This window comes from Drosophila nasuta, chromosome 4 (assembly GCF_023558535.2).
Source record: "Drosophila nasuta strain 15112-1781.00 chromosome 4, ASM2355853v1, whole genome shotgun sequence".
Classification (NCBI taxonomy): Eukaryota; Metazoa; Arthropoda; class Insecta; order Diptera; family Drosophilidae; genus Drosophila; species Drosophila nasuta.
In genome coordinates this window covers 747,246-771,179 of record NC_083458.1, presented here as the reverse complement: position 1 = coordinate 771,179, position 23,934 = coordinate 747,246, and the positions used below count along the sequence as shown (strand labels likewise).

The 23,934-nt window shown below is 32.8% G+C and overlaps 3 protein-coding genes across 3 annotated transcripts in view; 2 read left to right on the top strand and 1 right to left on the bottom strand.

Annotated features, from left to right (window-relative positions):
• LOC132794846 (calcium-dependent secretion activator) overlaps positions 1-4,577 on the top strand; it is a 34,350-nt gene extending 29,773 nt beyond the window's left edge. The window contains 4 exon segments of the mRNA XM_060805081.1: positions 1,230-1,539; positions 1,925-2,305; positions 2,768-2,907; positions 2,976-4,577. Of these exon segments, the coding sequence (XP_060661064.1) occupies positions 1,230-1,539; positions 1,925-2,305; positions 2,768-2,907; positions 2,976-3,186 (1,042 nt within the window). The 3' untranslated portion in view covers positions 3,187-4,577.
• Positions 4,578-6,624: 2,047 nt separating this feature from the next.
• LOC132794843 (NADH-ubiquinone oxidoreductase 49 kDa subunit) lies at positions 6,625-11,420 on the bottom strand. Its single transcript, XM_060805079.1, is given in 7 exon segments — positions 6,625-7,393; positions 7,451-7,543; positions 7,545-7,639; positions 10,589-10,790; positions 10,861-10,970; positions 11,038-11,159; positions 11,231-11,420. Coding segments are annotated over 7 exon segments (1,407 nt in total). The 5' UTR covers positions 11,326-11,420; the 3' UTR covers positions 6,625-6,703.
• A 407-nt stretch (positions 11,421-11,827) lies between these two features.
• On the top strand, positions 11,828-19,571 carry LOC132794842 (uncharacterized). Its single transcript, XM_060805078.1, has 5 exons — positions 11,828-11,935; positions 12,961-13,962; positions 15,546-15,856; positions 15,927-16,592; positions 18,584-19,571. The coding sequence occupies exons 2-5, from the start codon at positions 13,094-13,096 to the stop codon at positions 18,853-18,855; spliced, it is 2,118 nt and encodes a 705-aa protein (XP_060661061.1). The 5' UTR covers positions 11,828-11,935; positions 12,961-13,093; the 3' UTR covers positions 18,856-19,571.
• Positions 19,572-23,934: the final 4,363 nt, after the last annotated feature.

Sequence of the window (23,934 nt, the reverse complement as noted above, 5' to 3'; positions counted from 1 at the left end):
AAATATTTATAGAAAAAAAGAATGAATGTAATTAGTCATTTAATATATTATTATTTGAGATTGCCGATAAAAAATAACGTTTTGAGATCGAAATTTAAAAAAATAATAAGTCAATAAACTCTGATCCATTAAACAAATATTTTAAAGATTCATTTTGCGTACTTTTTGGGATCTCAACGCTTTGTTGGCAAATGTCAAAATATAATAATTATAAAGAATCCATTTTGATATTTTTAAATTGTTTTAATTACAACTAACGCTATTAAGGAAAACAAATTATACAAGAAAACGAATTGAAAATAAAAAGAAGAACCGTCGATAACCTTTTCGCGAAGCTCTTAAAGTTTTTTTGTGATTATTTATGAATCATAAGTAAATTGCTTTCAATAGTTGATACCATTTGTAAATTAATACCCAAACTGACGGGCATTTAATTTATATATATGTTTTATTTAAATTACTAACAACAGATGAAATCAAATTTGCATCCCCCCTACATATTAACATGTAAACTTACTTGGGACTCGATTAAAAAGGTCTTTTTTAGCGTTCCTTTTGAGTAGTGCAAAATATTATTAAAATATTATTTTATTTGAAGATCATTCTTTTAACTTCATAGAAATGTAAACACTTTTATTAAAATCATTTGTAATGTTGTAAATTGGGCCTTGTTTAAATATTTACGTAGTGGCATATGCTTGCTTACAAACAATAATTAATTGATGTTTATAATACATGTATTTACATGATTTTCTTAATGATGATTTTACATGATTAATTAATCAATAAAAAATGTCAGAAAACAAATATAAGTGTTTTTGCCAATCACTAGGAGACGTGTATTCAAAATCGAGATATTTATTAAATCATAGCGCACATTGAACTGTCTTAAATTGAAATTGATAATCAATTCCAAACTGTATAAAATGAAGTAGGAAGCAGAAAAATAATTTTCAATCCATTCAATAGTGGAATGCGTATGTTAACAAACAAGTTAAATGCACTACATATTGAGCACCGTGCTAATTTAAACCTGATTTAAATATTATAGAACTATTAATTATATATATCATATAACCAAACATTAAAATATAGTTACAATTGCGATAGTAATTGTATATACATTTTATTTAATTAAATAACTTTAATATTTTTCTTTGAAAAATATTTGCTGAGCATATTGCTTTAATTCGATTCTGTATTTCTTGCTCTTCTTATGTTGTCCTTAGAAATGGTTGTGCTACTTCAGAAGATCTCTTCTGGAAATTGGATGCACTTCAATCATTCATCCGAGATTTGCACTGGCCAGATGCGGAGTTTCGTCAACACTTAGAACAACGATTAAAAATGATGGCCGTTGATATGATAGAACAATGCATACAGCGAACAGATTCAATGTTCCAGTCTTGGCTAAAGAAAAATGTTGCCTTTATTTCAACCGATTATATAATACCGTCAGAGATGTGCGCTATGGTAAATGTGATATTAGATGCTAAAAATCAAAGCTTTAAATTAACTACCATCGATGGTATTGATCTGGTAAGTGTAACGGAACTGAATTGTAAGTGTTTATAATCGCTCCCTACAAGTAAGAAAAAGAGAAGAATTAATTTTTACCAACAACCGAGACCATATAATTTGAAATTAGTAACAAGCGTTAAAACTTTTAATATCAGTTTTACATATTAAAGAAAATATTTTCTCTAATGTAAAAAAAATTGTTTCTGCCTTTTATAATTTTTTTTCTTTTAATTTTATGTATCTTTAACTAAGCGATAAAAATGGAACTTAAATTAAATCAATAACGAAAAATTTAAAAATGTAGTTAATGTAAATATTGTAACAACTTTGCAATAATAGGGAAAGAAGTAAAATATTGATTTAATTTGATGTGATAAATAAATTTTATTCAATTTAATTATAGTACAAATTCCATGCGAAAATCGATGATCAAATCGACAAAGCGAATGTAGCAATGACACAAGGTCTGAGTGGCAAACTTATGTCAGTGCTAGAGTCGACTTTGTCTAAATTGGCACGATATGATGAAGGCAGTTTGATTGGCTCAATCCTTAGCTTTACAAACGTGTCGAGCTCAGGGAAGGATCTTGGACAAGGCTACGTTAATTTCTTTCGTAACAATATGGATCAAATACGTGGTAAAATTGGCGATGATCTATGGACCCTTAATTTCTTCGAACAGTGGTATGCTCAGCAAATCAATATGCTATCCAATTGGCTCTCGGATCGAATGGACCATGCGTTGCACTATGCGCAGATTACATCCATCTCACACATTATTAAGGTAACTGCGCAAAGCACATACATATAATCAATGTAAAATGAGGGGTAAACAAAAATAATGAAATACCTCAGGAATGGACATATTTAAGGGCGGGCTTACAATTTTATTTTGTTAACACTATGATTATGATGGAAGAGGTTTCATTTCACAGAGCAAGTAATTGAACAATTTATGCCAGGTTTCTACAACTTTGTTCAAATGGTAAATTTCACTCGTGAATTATTAATTAAAGCGGTGTTTCTAGATGAGTACCATTTTGTAAGTGCGGAGAAGCGATAATAACCATTAAACTTCTTATAAGCAAATGAATTGTACAATAGTATTCACAAAATTATAATTTCGCACAGGTAGTTGCAATGAATATTATTTTCTACTTTTGCTATTTTTCATAAACTCAATATATTGAAAGTGCACTGTACTTTTTTATATCGTTATAATTAAAATTTTTGTTTATATTATTAGAAGATTTATTCAGACTTTGAGCTGCAGGGTGTTTTGGAGGATAAACTTAACTCGAAAGCATATCAGACAGTTGCCCAACGAATGACGGCTGAGGAGGCAACTTGTGCTCTTTCAATGCCCGATGTTGCTGATGGAGATGAGTAAGTTAATTTAAAATTATATTAAATTTGTTATCTATAGAAAGCTAACAACACTTTCTATATTTTAGAAATATTGATGATATTCATAATGTCGATGTGGAAGATGGTGTTGGCGATGAATCTGGCGGCCATGCATCGTCACGGAGCCTGCCAAAGCCAAAAATAGCAGCCGCTCAAGCAGCGGCTGTCACCAACGTAGTCGCTGGCCGTGTTGGCAATTTGCTTGGTAAAGGCATTGGTGGACTTAGCTCAAAGCTAGGAAGTGGTGGTTGGTTTTGAGTCGCCAACATTCGACACTTTCTGCATGTCTGTCTTTATTTAAACCAGGCGTCCAGTCTACTATATAAAATTTGCTTTGTAGTTTTCTGAGCCAAGTCCACAGACGTCACATGATTGCTTATTTAATACCAAAATGGATAAAATATACTATAATACACGAATCAATCCCTACTTATGTATATGTAAAAAATAGTCTTTAAAATTCATTCCAAATATTAAATTTTACACTTTAGGACTTTGAAACTAGTCAAACTTTAAGTAACTAAACCAATGTATATCTATTTCCGGAGTTTTTTTTTAATTTTTGTGCTGATATAAATTAAAACATATGAAACATTATATCTTAGCCGATTATTTTAAACAAATACATAAATTTATATTCAATACTTATATGTTACATACATAACATTATTACCTCTTTAATTATTACTATAAATAATAACATTTTTATTATTATACTATAATGTGAATTGGCTTCAATGCTAATTTCTTTATCAACGCAATAGCAAATTTGAGAATATAAGTATAATACATATGAACGATATATTAAAGATATCTTCTTTACTCATACAAATGTACAATTAGTATGAGTAATACGTTAAATACAGTTAAAAAAAAAACTTTGGTATTTTATTTGAATGAGTGATAAAAGGAATATGGACGATCTACATAAGTGTTTTTTTTTGGCGTTTTGTCGGTTTCAAAGTAATGTTCATCAATCTCAAGCAACCAGAAATTAAGAAATTGAATTGAATCTTCTCCCAATCAATAAAAGATATCGGTTAACATTGTTACCTAGAAACATAAATGATATTATAAATAGGGAAGGATTATCGTGATCAGTCTTCTTGAGTGTGTTAAAGACAGGGCATGCAAAACATTTAAATAAACATAAATAGTCAAACCAAGTCATGCAAGCAGATCACAAAAACTGATTTGCTTTTGTATATATGTAATGAATTTAAATTGTTTTTTGTTAAAAAAAACATTCTCATTAAACATTTCGTTAATGGGTATTTTGTGAATTTAATCGGCATCCTTTCTATGTCCATATATTAAGCAAATACATAATTATAATTTTGTATAGTACGTTCTGCCCCCTTATAATATATATTGATAAAAATTCTGTTCATTGGCACACTGGTCAAAGTTGCTTTTTTTAAAAATTGATTAACTCATAAAATTAAATATGATTGAGTATGTATGCAAATATTGAGTATACAAAATGCAGTAATTAAAGTTAAAAAAACAATAATCTTTACCAAAACAATTACAGTGCATAAAATATTTAGTTAGTCTAAATAAAAACATATATGTATATTTACATTTATTAATTTAAAATGCATCCAATAAACTCTAAAGCTGAGCACATTGTGCCTATCTGAGTTAAATAGGGCCTTTAATAGAGAATTAGTTATGTGAATCAACCGCTATGAAGATAGCAGCCAATTGCATTTTCTTACTAAATATTGTGTGGACTTTAATACAAATGACATAAATGGAAGCGAAGCGTGGTTCAGTGTAAAATTCCACTAGTATACCACCCTCAACCACTAAGTTACAGTTATATGGGGACTTCGATTTAAATTTGTTACAACTTTAATAAAACTTTACATACAATGTTTTCTTTGGTTTTAGTAGATTCAGATAAAGTCCAAATAAACGCTCCAACCTTTAAGCCATGAAGCATGCCACCCGCCGATCAAACCGATTAAAAGAGTAATTGTTGAGTAAAGTCCAGAATTTTCAGCAACTGTTTCCATTTATTGCCGGCAACTGTTATTAAAAATTACATTAATAATTTAAAAAATTTTCTCTCAGTACTTTTGAAATATATTGATAAAAAAGTCTTTCCTTAGTAATTTTAAATTTTGGGCGTGCAAAAAATTTGAAATAAACTTGATATGCTTGAAAACATGACAAGTGCTGTTGAAAATTATATCTCTACCTCTTATAGTCTCCGAGATCTCGGTGGTCATACAGGCGGACAAGCAAATGGACAAGGCTATATCGCCTCGACTTTTGACCCTGATCAAGAATATATACTTTATAGGGTCGGAGATGCCTACTTCTGCCTGTTATGTTACATATATATATTTTCGGGAACCACAAAGTTATAATACTCTTCTATCCTATGGGTCGCGGGTATAAAAAGGCTGGACAACAAAACGACTTCGGCTAAATATATTCAGAATAGTTGCACCTTTGTTACAAATGAAGATGATGGACTATTCGAGCATAGGCGCTACACAAATTTTGAAAAAATTTTTATATTTTATTATTTAACAGGTGTTCTGCTACCTTTTTGGCAGCTTGAGTTATTAAGAAAGCTTCTCATTCCACAAAAGTATCTAATTAAGATGAGCTCATTGTATATACAATATGGCTTACTGGGTAATCTTACGATCGTGATGCTCAATTTTGTGCGGCTGCAGTACAACATTAAGATAAACAAAGCAGTTTAATATTAACAAATACTTTTAATATAAAAGATTCTTATAAAATGATTAAGGGATCCAATGAACATCCAAAGCCCCCCAAATAATCAATCATACTCAACTCAACGACCCCTATCTCTAAGGTACTTACTTACTTTATAGACAGCCTCTAAAATGTCTATATATTTATTCTTGTCCGTATGAAAACTTAGACTTTCGAATTGCAATTATTTTCGAGTGAATTTTTATAGTTAAAGGCGCATTAGATTACTTAGAATTTATTTCAGAAAAATTTTATACATTATAATAGTGAAAAGCGACTGCAGCTTTTAGGTGTTTATTGCTTTGCTTTATTATCTGGTATATAGAATATGGACAGCAGAAACGAACTGTTGATGTAGGGGACCGCATGCTGGTTTCAACGTTTTGGAAGAACACTTGCTGCCAAATCGTAAAAGCTTCACTTCTATGTGCACTTTACTAAGTTTAGGATATTCTTATAAATATGCTTAAAACGAAAGCTTAGACTAAGCGGCCGCTTTTTCTCACTAGTAAAGGGAGAACTGAGAACTATGTTCCAGAGATGAGCTGTGTAAGTGCTGCGTATATTAGTCGGTAAGTGGCTGTCATCCTCTTAGTAAGTTCCAACGAAATAGGGAAATAAAACACTTTGAAATTAAGTAGATGTTATAAATGTTTTTTTTATTATGGAAACAGCGGATGCCGCAGCGCTCGGCTTTTCTGACTCTTGCTTTTCTTCACATTTTGAAGCTAAAAAAGTTTACTTTTACATCATTATTGCAGCCCCAGAAAAGCCAAATGCTACGGCTGGAACCCCAGAGCTTCTTCGAGAAATTTCAAAATTTGAAGTTTGGCGATGAAGATGGCGTCGCACGCGACATTTTCGCCAGAGAATTACCCTTATATTGTTAATGCTTATATATAAATAGTTTTGTACTTTCAGTTTTACAAGCATTTTTCAACTTATATCAAATTGGCGTTAATGATTTGACTAAGATTTATTTATTTGTATTGTTTACAATTCATTGTATAACCAAAAACTGTATTGAATCAAAAGTTCATCGATCAATTTCGCCAAAAACAACATCAAGAGTGCCAATAATTGCAACAACATCGGCCAACATATGTTGCTTTCCAATTTTTTCAAGTGCAGCCAAATGAGCAAATCCGGGGGCTTTAATCTTGCAGCGATATGGGCGGCTTGAGCCATCGGCTACCAAATAAACGCCGAACTCACCCTTTGGAGCTTCAATGGCTGCATAAGTCGCACCAGGCGGTACTTGATAACCCTGGGTAAATAATTTAAAATGGTGGATGAGGGCTTCCATCGATGTCTTCATTTCAGAGCGCGTGGGCGGCGTAACTTTAGCATCATCCGTCTTAATTTCACCGGGCGGCATTTGATTTAAGCACTGATCGATAATGCGCAGTGATTGGCGCATCTCTTCAATGCGACATAGATATCGATCATAGCAATCGCCTTTTGTACCGATTGGTATATCAAAGTCAACCAAGTGGTAAGCATCATATGGTTGTTGCTTTCTCAAATCCCATTTGATGCCCGAACCTCTTAGCATAACGCCACTGAAGCCATAGTTGAGAGCTTCCTCAGCTGACACAATACCAATATCTTCAGTTCGTTGTACCCATATACGGTTCGTACTAAGCACATCCTCGACCTCATCTAAACGTTCAGAGAACTTAGATGCAAATTCATAAATATCATCCATTAAACCCAATGGCATATCCTGCAAAAAATTGTTTCGACGTTAAGGATATATTAAATGTATAAATATTTAAATTACTAATGAGACTCCGCCTGGTCGAATATAAGCGGCATGCATGCGGGCGCCTGAAACACGTTCATAGAATTCCATCATTTTCTCACGTTCTTCAAAAAAGCCAGAAAAACGGAGTCAGCGCACCAACGTCTAAGGCATGAGTGCCTACGGCCATGATATGATTGAGAATGCGAGTTAATTCAGCAAACAGTGCTGCAATGAAAAAAAAAGATTTAACAAAATTAACCAATTAAGTGATATCGACAAATTAGATACAGTATTTATTGTTTTATTTTAATCTGTATCAAAATGCAACATCAAATTTTATTTTACCGGTGAATTTAATTGATTTCCATATTTTCAACAAACATGTTTTTCTGTTGTAGTACAAAATGCTGGGTGCCTGTATATACCAGAATGAATTTCGTTTGTTGATGACTAAAATGTGAAGCATTTAACGACAGTATTGTTGCCCTAAAAATTCAGAAAATTATCCCTTCCTTTGAGGTCAATGAGTTTTATCAGATTGACAGCGCCTCTAAATGTTGTGTATTTTGAAAATAATACCGTACCTATTAATCCTGATATTGCTGCTTTTTTCTTAATTGCATATTCTATATTATTCATTTAAATAAAGAAAAAAATTTGTACTCTCCTTTTCATATTCACAAGATTCTTTCGATTTGTAAAACGATCAAGCTCGTTTTGCCGAAAAAAAAAGTAAATGCCTTTTTTTCTACTAGAAGTGGAAAACAATCGATATCACTATCGACACTATCGATGGTTGTCGCTATCGAGCCACAATCCATAGCAACAGACACTTCCGATAGTGACCCAAATACTATCGATTGTGCCATCGATAGCTGGCGTCTCTGTAATTAAGAAAAAACAAATAGATATGGATCGCTGTTTCAAAATAGGCATGTTTAATATATTTTTATCTATACACCTAAAGCATTAAGTATTGTATGGATCATCACCATTGTCTGCGATTCTGTCATTGAAAAATCATATTTTTCCCATTATTATATATATATATATATATATATTATTATAAATGTAATAAATAATAAAATAACGTATTCAATTTCTGGTATATGTATGTATATATATATACAGCAAATATTTGAACTTAGAAGATGCAAGGTCATTAAAGTCACCAGTTATAAAAAAAAAGATTTGTTTTACAATTCAATTATTAATAATTTTGAATTTGAAATAAGTCGTTGTTTTTTTGTTTTTTGTATAGACAATCTATAATCAACAGACAATTTGTTTTTTAAATTAAATTTTTTATGTTTAAATTAATATTCATATTTTTTTACAATGTAAATTGTTTATGAACATAACTCAATAATATCGGTATGTTGTCTACCACGAAAACAAAATCGGGTTATTATGCTGGCTTCCGGTAGAAGGGTATTATAACTTTGTGCCGGCATTTTACAGGCAGAAGGCATCTACGACCCCATAAAGTAATATATTCTTGACCGGCGTCAACAACCGAGACGATCTAGCCATATTCGACTGTCCGTCTGTCTGTCCGTAGGAAACACTGGATCTCAGAAACTATAAGAGATAGAGCTATAATTTTTTTTCGACATTTTTTATGTTTGCACGCAGATCAAGTTTGTTTCAAATTTTTGCCGCGCCCACTTCCGCCCCCGCAAATAAACAAAAATCGAATAACAAGCGTAACAAGCTAGACTCGCGAGTTTTGGTATATTCAATCATAACTATAGTAATTATAATTCCTGAATTTGGTTGCGATGAAATACTTTTGTATGGGCAAAAATGCCTACTTACTAGGGGTCATAGTTGCTTTAACTTAAAATCTGGTATATTCCGCCGTCTATGGTATATTTTCAATGTGGTATGTACTATATCGATATACCAAGCATACCACTTGGCATGTTTCCAGTATTTTTGGTATATTTTAAAAAATAATACCGCAATATTTTGCTTTTATTCAAAATGGGCAGCGGGTATCTCACAATCGAGCACATTCCACTGTAGCTTTCTTACTTGTTTGCGTTATATATACAATATTAAAATAGCTTTTAGTCGAGTGTGCTGACTGACCTGTGGGAATTTGGGCATTTGTAAAACCAAAAAACAAGTAAGAAAGCTACAGTCGAGTGTACTCGACTGTGAGATACCCGCTACCCATTTTGAATAAAAGAAGTATATTTTGCGGTATTTTTCTCAAAATATACCGAATATACTGTAAAAATACCAACAAATACCAAATGGTATATTTGGTATATCGATATAGTACCGCACTCAAAATATACCATAGACGTCACAATATACCAGATTGTCAGCCACAGCAACTAAGACCCCTAGTAAGTAGGCGTTTTTGCCCATACAAAAGTAATTCTTTAATAACTTTGACAACTTTTTATCTGATCGCAACCAAATTTTCAGGAATCGTAACTACTATAGTAATTATTGTATATACCAAATAAATTCGCAACTCTAGCTTTAAAATTACACTTGTTATTCGATTTTTTTGATTTGCGGGGGCGGAAGGGGGGCGTGGCAAAAATTTGAAACAAACTTGATCTGCGTGCAAACATAACAAATGCTCTCGAAAATTATAGCTCTATCTCTTATAGTCTCTGAGATCCAGTGTACGGATAGACGGACAGACACACAGACGGACATGGCTAGATCGTCTCAGCTGTTGACGCTGATCAAGAATATATATACTTTATAGGGTCGGAGATGCCTCGTTCTACCTGTTACATACATTTCCTGCCGACACAAAGTTATAATACCCTTCTACCCTATGGGGAGCGGGTATAAAAAAAAATAATAAGCTATTGGTTATTCAGGGCTAGTGTTATGTGTTGTGAGTCATGGACCATATAATCATTAATCTGATCGGTAACTTGAAGAAGATAAATGATCAGTTTAATGCTTTGCATATTCAGTCTAATAGCTTAAAACTTATGGCTGAGTATCCAAAAGGCAAAAGGTCAACATTTTGTGGCTCACAAGCATCCAATTTATTTTCCTACCATCGTATGATCCACCCACGACCTCGTTGGTCTCCGATTTCAAGTGCATTTAAGTTAAGATAATATGATAATTTGGTTGGTATTTGAAAAATAACAAGGTCGATGCCTTACTAAATAAAACAAAAATTAAGATACCTACTTCGAATGTATTTGGCACGCAGAGGAACTTCGATGTTGAGTAGCTTCTCAACGGCCAGTGAGTAGCATTGTTCATTGCACATCATCGACACGTAATCCAAACGATCGAAGTATGGCAGTGCTTGTGTATAGGTCTTGTACTCGATTAACTTCTCAGTGCCACGATGCAGGAGACCAATATGGGGATCTGCTCGCATCACCGTCTGTAAGTAATACAGATTGGCAAATACGGCAATTCATAATAATAATAATAACGAAAAATATAATAATAACCTCGCCATCAAGCTCAAGCACAAGACGTAGAACACCGTGGGCTGCCGGATGCTGGGGGCCAAAATTTAAGGTCAAATTGCGAACCGATTTCTCAACGGGTACAACTTTGCCTGTAATCGAAGATTAAGTTTTTACAGATACAAACGTGATATTGATGTAAACGTGGACTAAACATACTGTTCCATGGGGGCACTTGCCACAGTGCGGTAACTTCATCTGGATACATCACTGGACCGCTAAATTGTTTCATAAATTCAGGATCTGGATACCATTTAGCTGCTCCTCTGTATTGATTCGTACTAAAATAAAGCAAATTTGAGCGCCATAAGTATGGATATTGATTATGTAAGCGTAGGCTTCTTTTGCCTACCTAAGCACACTGCCACCAGCCGCTGTAATCTGCGATTGACCTTTCAAAAAGTGAATTCCGACACTCGCCGACCGCTTTACAATATTGCTAAGCATTTTTTAAGTTTAAAACAGTTAGTTGACCCTTCACTCAAACAATGCTATAAAAGAAAAACCCAATGTTCTAACAGCTGATGAGACGAATGCAGAGTGACTGAAAACTAAATTTAAAAATGGAATATTTTTTGACAAAAAATATCAAAAATATACCACATCCATAATTAGTATATTATAAAGTAATGATTGTTCTCAAAAAAAAATAAAAATTTTAAACATATAATTAATATAAGCTTTCACAAGTTTTCTACTGAAAATATATTCTAAACTTTTTAATAATTAAATATATTCGATAAAACTAAGCGAATGCAAAAATCAACTTATTAAATGCACACGACTGTAATTTATTTTTATGCGAAATTCACTCGATTTATTTAACTGCTAAGTCACAGAAGTGGTTTTGGTTTTACTTAAATATTCAATCGAAGCGAAGAAATACTGATGTATCTAAAAAATACTTGTCTTAAAAATAGCTTTTAGATACAGATACTTTTCTGATACACTACCACACTGAATGCTCCGTATTATTCTTTTTACGCTTAGCATAGCTCATTAAATACGACATCAATTTTTAAAATTATTTATATTAAGTGAAAAAATTTTGAAATATGTATGTGGTGGTGATAAATAATATAATATTAATATTAACCTGTTTCAATAGAAAGATGTGATTCAGTCAGTGCCAAGTAAAATATATTACCATTATGTATGAATTGCAATATGGCTCAAAAGTGTCTAAAGTTCTGTATTGAGTGTTAGAATTTACTCCTAGAATAATTGTAATTTGTTTATACAATAATATGCCCGTGCCGCATATCTGCAAATCATTTGTAAAGTATTCCTAATAAAAATAAGAGAAGTTTACAGAGTTGGGGAATACACTCATAGATTTCTGCGGCTGTGTATGCCCGTTTATACGAGTGTGCGTGCAAATGTATTATATGATGTGTGTATACAGAAAATCGTCACGTTCGATGTTAAAAAAATTGAGTCTGTTTTTAGGGGGGAGGAAAATCGAGAGAGAGCAAGAGAATGAGTGAGAGAGAACCCCTAGTGTAAGGCAGCAACAACAAAAATTATCCTGCCAAAACAAGCCATAAAAGTCAGGATTGAACAAAGAATAGAATGGTCATGTAATTGCTTTTATAACTTGAATGCAATTAACATTATACACTGAACGCATGTCAATCAAGGTTCTAAATTAAAAATTAGTGAACATAAATACATATGTTGATTGTGTGGTGTATGATTGCGTTAGCTGTTGTTAAATGGGAAAGTTTATTAAATAACTAACAGAATAATCCCATACAGCTAGTAAAATCATTGGAATTTGACATTTAATGAAAGATGTTCAGTGAAGACAATTTCTGAATTTCATAATTAATTAATTAATCATATTGTCATATACACCGTCAAAACGTTATATTATTCACTAATTTTTAAAAATATATGCATAATTATGAAGGAACCCATTTTTATATTGATGTGATATTTTTTTAAAATCACTAATATTCGAACGATTTTTTTTGTTTTGTTTTTTACTTCCAAAATTACTATTTTGTTTGTTCATTATTATCTAGCAATCGAGTTAGAATATTGATTTAAATATAACGCTTCTTAAATTGTTTCTTATAGAAGGTCGACATGTTTCCGGATCCAAATTTAATTGTGTGGCTTAATGGTAGAACTTGACATTTGCTAAAGTTTCAAACTCCATAACGAAGTTAATATCAATACATCAAACGAGACGCAACAAGTATCGACGGGTATGCACAAGCCGACAACCCACAATAATGAGAAGTCGATGGTAGCAGCATCAGTAAACCATTATAATCAAGTGGTTGTAGTCGCCAAAAAAACAAACTCGATGTCAATACCAATACCAATACCAATACCAACATTAAAACAAGTAACAAGTCGAGAACAATCACACTCGAGAGTAGCGACTAATGGTAATGGTTTATTATCAGTCACATTGTCGTCATCATCGCAGTGCTACTGCATGAAGTACTGCCAATCACCAACTGGGATTCACGATTGGCGGGATTGTCAGGTGCCTGGAATAAGAATTAGCAAAACTACAAATGCATTTCGATCTACAGCCTTTGATAACTGTACACGCACGTCAGCAAAAGAGCGAGATCGAAATCAAACTAGAACAACATCACGTTTAAACCCAACGATGCATCGAAAATCCAAAAGTAAATGCAAGACTAAATCCAAGGAAACTGTTGTCTCTGAACTTGTGTCCAGTGGGATGATCCCTCAAATTAATCATAGGCACTACGATATTGGCATTAACCATAATAAGCCCCAACAAGAACCTCAAATTCAGGAAGATACCGAGCAGCCGACAGAACATACTTCCACCAAGATTATGGCATCTACTCTAAATGTAGAAAACAACCGGAGGAGGATTACGGATAGCACCAATAACACCATCAGCAACAATGGCAACACCAAGCAAAGGAAGAAGACCACTCAAGCGCGATTTAAAATGTTAGTGCCGATACCCACGTTGGGCGCCACTTCGTTCGTCACTTTCCTCACAATCATCTGCATAGAAACCGTTCTACTTTCGACAATGACTAGCTGTGCTAAAACATTTTACATGCATTGGAACACGTCGAACAGCATGTGAGTAATTTTTAATTATTTGATTTATTAACGAGGTTACTAGATGCATGTATTAAAAACCACGAATATTGTCATTCATGGTTATTCTAGAAAAAATACTGCAAATACACAACATTTATACCAATATATGTACATGCACATTTATACAAATTAAAATGCAATTTAATAAAATATCTGAAATTTCCATTGCTACATGTGTCAAAAAGTTGTGCTTGCGGAATTAACATTTTTTTTTAAAGATATACAAATGTTAGGTCATCTTGTCTGTTGAAAAAAAGATATATTTGTTGGGAATCAAACGTTTAATCATCAAAAAGTTTAAGACGTAAATATATAAAATTACGTATGTATGTATGTATGTATGTAGGCGTTTCTCCCTTGGACGCAAGTTACTGCTATGTATACGCATTACCACGCACTTCAGTTGCAACTTGCAACAGGGGCTTGACAAGGAAATTGTGCACGCACAAAGAGTCGGGGCAAACACCTTATTTCCACCCTCATCCACATCCTCGTCCATGTCTTGATAGGAACACTTCCGTTGTATAGGTATCTTGAAAATTTTTCATGATAGCCTTTGCAATATGGAAATACATGATGCAAATGCGTTTGCACATTTATAGATATGTTTTTGTGCACTTTTTGCTACTATTGTGCGAGTTCTCTATAATATTTTTATACCCGCTACCCAAAAGGCCGGAGGAGATGTATGTAACAGGCAGAAGGAGGCATCCTATAAAGTATATTTCTTCTTGATCAGGGGCAATAGCCCAGACGATATAGTCTTGCCCGACTATCCGTTTGAAGCTCTGGATCTAGCACACCATAAAAGATGCAGATGCAATTTTATTCGACAGCACTTGATATGTTTGCAGGCAGATCAAGTTTGTTTCCATTTTTGCCACGCCCACTTCCTCACCGCAAATCGACAAAAGATTTTTGGTACACACAATAAAAACTATAGTATTTAAGATTCCTGAAAACTTGGTTGCGATCAGATAAAAAATGTCAAGTTATTAAAGAAATACTTTTGTATGGGCAAAAGCGCATACTTACTACGACGGGCCTTAGTAGTTTTGGCAGAGAATATGGTATATACCATGTACCATGTACCATGTATATACATATGTACCATGTCACCTAAGTTGTTGGAAGCACCATATCGAATAGTCACTGTTGATGGCAGATGTGGCCGCACAAACCAACTGACAGTGCTGTCGCGATCCATATATCGAATTGTTATCGATAACGACAAAGTTGGTATATTGTGCGTGTAATCTCGATGTTTATATGGAAGGACAGACAGACATGACTATATCGATCCATCTATTGATGCTGATCAAATCGGAGATGCCTCATTTTATCTATTGTATAAATAACCTGCACCACAAAATTATAATACCCTTCTCCCATATGGTGGTAGCGTGTATAACAAGAGGGGCATGCAAGTAATTCAAATGAATACCTTATATTATTAATAAAATTATTTTTTATCGTATAGATTTTACCTATATATTATTTTGTTTAGTTGCAATAAAATAATAATAAAAAAATAATTGCAATTTATGTGAATTTTTATACAGATTTCGGATTGACAACACTGATCACATTATTGACGTGAATAAGGGAAATCTAGCCTTTGAATTTGACCAAGTGCATATAATATGTCCAGTTTACGAACCGGGAGCATTTGAGAATGAAACAGAGAAATATATCATATACAATGTTTCGAAAGTAGAGTATGAAACATGTCGCATAACGAACGCCGATCCGCGAGTAATAGCTATATGTGATAAGCCCCAAAAATTAATGTTTTTTACTATAACTTTCCGGCCATTTACACCGCAACCAGGTGGTTTAGAGTTCCTACCTGGAAATGATTACTATTTCATTTGTAAGTATAACCTTTTCGGAGTATAATTATAATAAACAAAATTGTAAATAAGTAGTTTTGTTTTTTTTAGCAACTTCATCAAAGGACGACTTGTATCGACGAATTGGAGGCCGCTGTTCAACAAATAATATGAAAGTTGTATTCAAAGTGTGTTGTGCAGCAGATGAAAAAAATCGAACATCGCAGGAGACAACACTTGGACCGGCAGACAGTGGTGGCGTGTTGTCTGTTGGTAACGGGGTGGTGGATAATACTGGTGTTAATACTGATCACAACTCAAATGTAAATGTTAAGCTTGCCCACGGCCACGGGCATAATCACAATACGATTGGGATCAGTAGCGGAAATACTGGCTTAGTGCCACCAATTGGAAACGGTGGAGGCCTTCAACTAAAGCCAATTAATGGATTGGGTACATCCATCAACTCCAACATTGATCAATTTAATCGCGTGCCCTTGCAGCCAAACATAATTAGCAACAATATTGGTACTGATATTGAAAACGGGGCTTCAATTGGCACTGGCGTTGGCAGTGGTGGCATTATCTTATCACCTGGCCATGGCAGTATTAATATGTTGCCACCTGGGCGTGGTGGAGGCGTTCATTTGCCGGCCCACACGGGTCACCATCACATCCAAACGGGAATTCGCATTAATAATGTGCCAACGCAGCAACATAATAATCAACAACAACATCCGCACCATAAAAACAGCAACAACAATATGAACTCGAATGGTAAGGATACAACAATTAACTCAGATACACAAATGTCAGAAGTTTATCAGAACTATGTGCAAGAAACTGTTGACGGCGGCTCGGTTGGCAATTTTCATGGTCAATATCAGTTGTCATCAGCTGTTGATATAAATCATAGCAATGTTGTACAAAGTACCATCACCTACTGGCCGCCAATGATAACAACATCGTGGGGCACGTCGAATGCAAATACATCTTTATCTACCATGACTTACAATAGCAATAAACAATTCTTAAACTACCCAATTTCACATACAAAACAAATTGTAATTAACATAACAAACACAAACAGTCAAAACATAACTCGTATTAGAAATTACACAACATCATCCCCCAGTCCTCCAGATCATGGTAATAATCAGATGAAAAGTAAGTAGAAATCATCTAGAAAACGTATTTGCATTTTCCCTAAACGATTTAAAGTCTCCCATTTAAAAACAAGAAAATTATGTTGGAAAAATAATTGTGAATATATTATGGAAGACTAGTGATATTGAACTAAAAACAAGTAAGAAACTTACAGTCGAGTGTGCTCGACTGTGAGATACCCGCTACCCATTTTGAATAAAAGCAAAATATTGCGCTATTTTTTCAAAATATTCTAAAATACAAATATACTAAAAATTTACCAAACGGTATATTTGATATATCGATATAGTACCACATTCAAAATATACTATAGACGGCACACAAAAATTGTCGGCCAAAGCAACTCAGACCCCTAGTAAGTAGGCTTTTTTGCCCATACAAAAGTATTTCTTTAATAACTTCCAGGATTTTTATCTGATCGCAATCAAGTTTTCAGAAATCATAAATACTATAGTTATTATTGTATACACCAAAATTCGATGTTATTCGATTTTATTGATTTGCGGGGGCGGAGGTGGGCGTGGCAAAAATTTGAAACAATCTTGATCTGCGTGCAAACATAACAAATGCTGTCGAAAAAAAATTATAGCTCTATCTCTTATAGTCTCTGAGATCTAGGTGTGCATATGGACAGACGGACAGACAGAAAGACGGACATGGCTACATCGTCTCGGCTGTTGATGCTGATCAAGAATATATATACTTTATAGGGTCGGAGATGCCTCCTTCTACCTGCCGGCACAAAGTTATAATACCCTTCTACCCTATGGGTAGCGGGTATAAAAACGAAACATGTATAATTCTTTCATGACATTGTTTTAAGAAGTTTGATTGTTTGATAGTCGATTGTTGACCGCCAAAGCAAGCGTTCGCGGTCTACCACACAGGCCCACTTGCATATTAGAGTAGCTGTTCATCTGCACTTGAAAAACCGAAGCGCAAATCGACAAAACTATGCTGCTGGAGAAAGCAAAGGGGAGAGCTCTGTATTAGATTCATAGAGAAAAGGTTGTTTCAAATTTTCGCCATTTTCACTCGCGCCACTACTAATCGACAAAAATCGAATAACAAAAGTAAATCTATTCCTTACATTTAATCTTTAATCTTACAGCATAATATTTAGTTATTTTCGTTTTTAATCTTTTTTAGCATTTTAAGTATTATTACCTAATTTTATTAGATTTCCGACGATTAATTAATTGTTCATGGTTTTCGATGTTCAAAGTTTATCTATCTTGTTTGTCCGGGCGTTAACAAGCCCATGTTGCTGGGCCAGTTAACAGTACTAATTAGTCAATGTACAAACCAAAAAAAATTCTTGTAAACCGATCATAGCACCCATGGTACTATTCAATAATTATTTGTTGGTAAAGGTAAAATGAAAAACATTGTTTTGCAGTTCATATATTTTATTGGGGTGGTTGATAAACATCTCTCAAAATGGTCCAGAGAATATTAAACAGATCATAATCATGATTATGAATAAAATATTTTTAGAATTTAATCCGATAAACAATATTCATTCAATGTCAACTAACGTCCCAACTCTATGTAAAATAAATTTATAATTTCTCATCATTAATAAACTCAACAAATTGCAGATGACCATCACAATTATGATAAACATCCAAATGAGGTAGTCAAGAATGAGGAACTCACATATAACAGTGGATCAACGCGAACTAGTGGAACTAGTAATATTCAAGGATACGTCTGGTCATGGATTTGGATGGGCTTATCCACTTCTCTCAGCACCAATGCTATTAATTCAACAATCGTGCTTGCTTTGCTGGTGGTAATCATATTTAATCACCTGTTCAAGGCTCATCAAGCAACTTCTCGTCATCGTGAAGAAGAACCCATTAGCTGTTGATCGCTGAATTTAAAAACAGTTTGACATAGCTGCTTCATCATATTGAGGGCCATTAAATTATACAATACGTATTGGTGGAATTACATATAGATAATAATTTTATAGCGGACGGAGTATGGAAGAATTTTCGTCAATAGAATTAGTCGATTTGAATATATATCGATACGAGAAACGGATAGTAAAAAGAAGGAGAAAGGTGAAATAGTATAAATAAGTAATAAGCATATGAAAATTTCAACCGCATTAAAACATAGTTTATAGCGATTTTAGGTTTAATGCATACTTTTTAGGGTAAACAATAAAAAACGGACAGAACGCCGATATATAGATTACTATTTGCATATTTTATAAAGATCTTAAAATCGATTCAAAATAATTAATACCACATGACCTTATATAATAATGAGAGTCCAACATAATTAAAATATTTTAATCCCATTTTTTTTTTGTCGACATTGATTAAATGCAAATCTATCCATTATTTATATACAATTTATTTTGAAGTTGTTTCTCTGATTCAAATTGTACGATAACCACAAAATGGGTGTGCAGAGACAGTCTAATAAAGTAATTAGAGTCAAGAAATTAATTCCGAACAGTATTGGCAAGACACGGTCGTTAACTCAATTCGATAACCAATAATTCCAACACTCATACAAATAATTCTGTCGTCTTGAAAATGCGAAGACATAAGGTTTATTGACTGAAAAATTGAAGATAGTATATATGCATTACGTACATTTACATACATATAAAAAATATTCTCATTTAAGTAGTCCATAACGTAGTGCACGAGCAAATAAAACGTACATATATACAGATATTAAAAATCCATTTAAATGTTACAGTAAAAGTCGTGTATGTAAACAATGAAATTTACATTTAAAATTACTATTATTATATATATTTATATATATATATATATATATATATATATATATATATTCGTCATAAGTATTTTGAGTATGGGAAAGGTGAAATTCAAAGAACTCAACTGTAAGTTTTATGTTCTTTTTTAAGTATTAAGTTTTTTTAATTTTTGTTTTTTCTTTGTTTATCGATTAAATTGTTTTGTAGATTAACTAACAAGGCACACACATATATATATATATATGTGTGTGTCATTGTATTTTTTCAAAATATGTGACAAATTACATGTGTCAAATGACACAACAAAATCTAGGTGAAATTGATTGTATATTTAACTACAAATATAAAAATGAAACAAATTTGTATATCATGTATTGAGGCACATTCGCTATATTAAAAAAAAAAGAAAACTGTATTTGACAAATATTTATACATATATTTATATACCAATACTAGCGAGTTTTACAAAAGAAGTACATAAATTCATAGAAAAATTTGCACACCTTTTAACGGTCATAAATGAAATATGTAAACCCCAAACCAGCATTACCTTATTGTTCAAGATGTTTTGTCTTTTGGTTTGTGTAAACATCATTAACACATTCTTTTTATAGCTTCACACAAAGAGTATACATCAATTTAATAATTCATCCATAATTATTACATTAGTAGACTCCACTAATCTTAATAACCACAATTACAAAACAATAGTAATTTAATAAACCCAACTAATACTTACGACTAAACCGAATTTACATCATCCAACCAACAGCCCAATTCAACTCAGTTTCAAGTTTTTTTCATATGAGGAGCTTCGAACTCCATTGAACACATTAAAAATCATGCAGTACCATATACACATACACATTCAACAATAGTATTAAATTTAGATTATTCATATAATACACTACAATAAAATTCCGTACACATTAAAACTCAATAAAACCAAAACATATTTGAATACTCAAATAATCTTTTAATGAGTTATTGAAGTGAGAGATAAATCTTAAATTACAAAGTTTAATAAGGTGCATTGATCTTGCAGAGATACTTAGTTGTACAAACCATTAAAAACCCTGTGGCAAGCGTCAAAACCTTTAAAATTTATAAATTTGCTTGATTTATATGTATATTATTTTAAAGCCCAGAACAGCTTTCTCGATAAGTATCCAATTACAACCGTGTCGATGTTGTATTATAGATCTTTCATTTTTTATATATATTTTGAATAATATTACAATTATTGAAATTATCACTATTATTATTTATTTTGAACGATATAATTTTTCCCTTAGTCCTATAATTCTGATCGTTGGGGTGTAAATCAGTATTGTGGTTTTAATAAGTATACTGCATCGTGCATAATAAGACTACTGATAAGTGCATTGCTCAGTCGAAAACGTTGTTATGCTCCACCGCTTTGATCAACTTTCAGAAAAATGTATTAAGGAAAATTGCGAAATTATGTTATATATTATAAATTCAACTAAAATTGGCATACAACTTGAATACAAAAAAACATAAAATACAATTATCTGATTATGTACAAATTTGTAAGTCATAAAACATGCAGTCCTCTTTAACAATGTGTTGTTTAAAGACACACGTGCCTATTCAAATATACGTAAATAGAATTGAATGTTAACCATCATAGTTTTTCTAGTTATAATTTTGTTTCTCATTTATTGAAATATTTACCAACCATGCGCCAATTGATCAATTGATTATCCTCCCAAGCATGAAAACCAAAAATTAAGCAAACATGAATTGTATAGACATTTAAACAGTTACACAGATTAACCGCTGCCACACTATATACAGTATTATTCTATCCAACTGACAATTGAAATATTTCAAGTTTTAATGTATAATTTTACAGAGATTGGTGAAATAAAAGAAAAGAGGACTAAATCTTAGGTTTTAAATGTAGCACAGCGTATTTATATACATATAACATAGTACTTATTACATTTAAGCTTTTAATTTAAGTCGGTTGAAAGCAAGCGAACATATAGTATATATGTGTGAAAAAAGAATCAATACAAATAAAAATTTTAAATTAAGTACTCCAAATGATCCATTTTAATTTAGTTATTATTACGAATCTTAGGAACGTATTTTACTATTAGTAGCTACATATACTGAAACTGGTTAGAAATCACAAAATTTGATTGAGCTATAAGGTTGACAATTTCAAAACTCACAAGCTAACCAACATTTCGGTAGCTCTCTTTTGAGTTTCACATTACGATGCACGTGTCCTATTCTGTGTCTTTTCACTTTCTCCTTTTTTATACCCGCTACCCATAGGGTAGCACGAAATGGCAGACGGGGGCATCTCCGACTCTATAAAGTACCGCGACAATATAGCCAGGTCAGTCTGTCTATCTGCTGATCCGTCTGTATGAACAGTTATGAAGATCTCAGAGATAATAAGAGATAGAGACATAATTTGTTTTTTCGACAGTACTTGTTATGTTTGCAGGCAGATCAAGTTTGCTTAAAATATTGCAACGCCCAATTCCGCCTCCGCAAATATACAATCTGGTATATTTTGCACTCTATGGTATGTAATGTAGTACTGTATCAATATACCTAAAATAGCGTTTGGAATATTTGTGGTATTTTGCGGTGTATTAATTATGCATATGTTACTTCAAAATTATTACTGCTTTGCTTTTATTTAAAATGGGTAGCGGGTATCTCAGTCACTCAATTGCACACAAACAGAATCGAATAATTGTAATAATTTGTTTTAAGAATGGTCAAAGTTATCGTGGAAAGTGTGGAAGCCTCAAGCTGTCTAATCTTCAATATATCAATATTAGGGAATAGGGCTCCGGCAATTGTAGGTCGCGAAGCTAGGACATTTGCTCTGTTCAAGATAATACCACATTTGGCTGTAGGGCTTTAGAGAGTTTAACGTGAGCTCATTTGCTGCAGCATGGACATCACCGGGCCCTATGATATTCGACAAATTTGCTTTTCATAACACAGTGTTATGAGTAAAGAATACTTATTCTTGATATTCATGATATTTAAAGGATTCCTTATTAAAAGATGCAGGTATACATCGTTTGGCTTTTAAAATCCAACTTCGAAGTGTCTTGGTAGAGAACTTGTACCACAATAAGCAATTGTTGTAATGAATTATATGGATGGCTCGATAAACATCTATCAGTTCAATAAAGCAGCGTTTCTGAAGTATTAAGACATCAAAGCAGTTGATTTCCATCGATATCGTCTATTTCGATAAATATACCAAAATATTAGCCAAAATACGGCCACCTTTTCAGAATCATTAATGTGATCACTGATGCAGCTTCATTAGTCACCCCTCTCTTACACAAAGCCGCTTATGGAATAATGCAGCGAAAGATTCTACTTAATGGAAATTTCAATGATTCACTTAAGTCAAATACTCTATTTAGAAAAAGTGCATCAATGATGCAGTTCTATGATGCATGTGTTTACACCAAAATTGCATCACGCAAACAGCTGTTTAAGGGTGAAAAAGTAAATAAACTGAAGCGGGAAGAAGAAGAATACCATCATTTAAATGATTTCCGAAAATAAAAACAAACTATTTTTATAAATTATTATAACTAAACGTTAGTAAATGATGTATTTTGCAATATAATAGTCCAGTCCAATCGTTTTTATGGTCGTGTGCTCTTAGTCCAAATTAAAATATACTTTTTGACCTTATTTCTATCGAATCTTTCTAGTTATGCGAGCTCGAGTAAAGATAAAGGCTGAATGTTATTAATAAAAAAAAAAAAACAATGACATACTATTCTCATTTTTACTCCATTTCTAGAAGCCATATAATGTAGTTGCAGTCACATTATCTACATACTTGCCAGATTCGTCAGCGTTGTATTTTGATATTTGCAAAATATTTGTTAGTTTTTTAATCCCATTGAGATGTAAAAATGTTAGCCTTTTTCAAATTCTTCAAACTACTAAACTTTCAAATTTCATATAATTGTAGTCTTGAAATATGTACATTCCCGTTGCACCTTCATGCTGCATGTGGACTCAATACATCTGGTTTATGCTGGGGCCTCAAATAAGTTGTTCCTATAAAGGAAATATGGGTCTTGAATGTGCGACCCAAAATTATATATATAGATGCCTTGCCTTACCAAGTATTAGTTCAAAGAAGAAAAATATTGCTAACAATATTTTTAAATTTTTTTCGATGTG

Excerpts from the sequence above, each read along its gene's own strand:
- LOC132794842 (XM_060805078.1), top strand. The coding sequence starts at position 13,094 with ATGCACAAGCCGACAACCCACAATAATGAGAAGTCGATGGTAGCAGCA. Across the intron at positions 15,857-15,926 it reads AAATGATTACTATTTCATTT|CAACTTCATCAAAGGACGAC; the intron begins GTAAGTATAACC and ends TGTTTTTTTTAG. Across the intron at positions 16,593-18,583 it reads CAACAATATGAACTCGAATG|ATGACCATCACAATTATGAT; the intron begins GTAAGGATACAA and ends AACAAATTGCAG.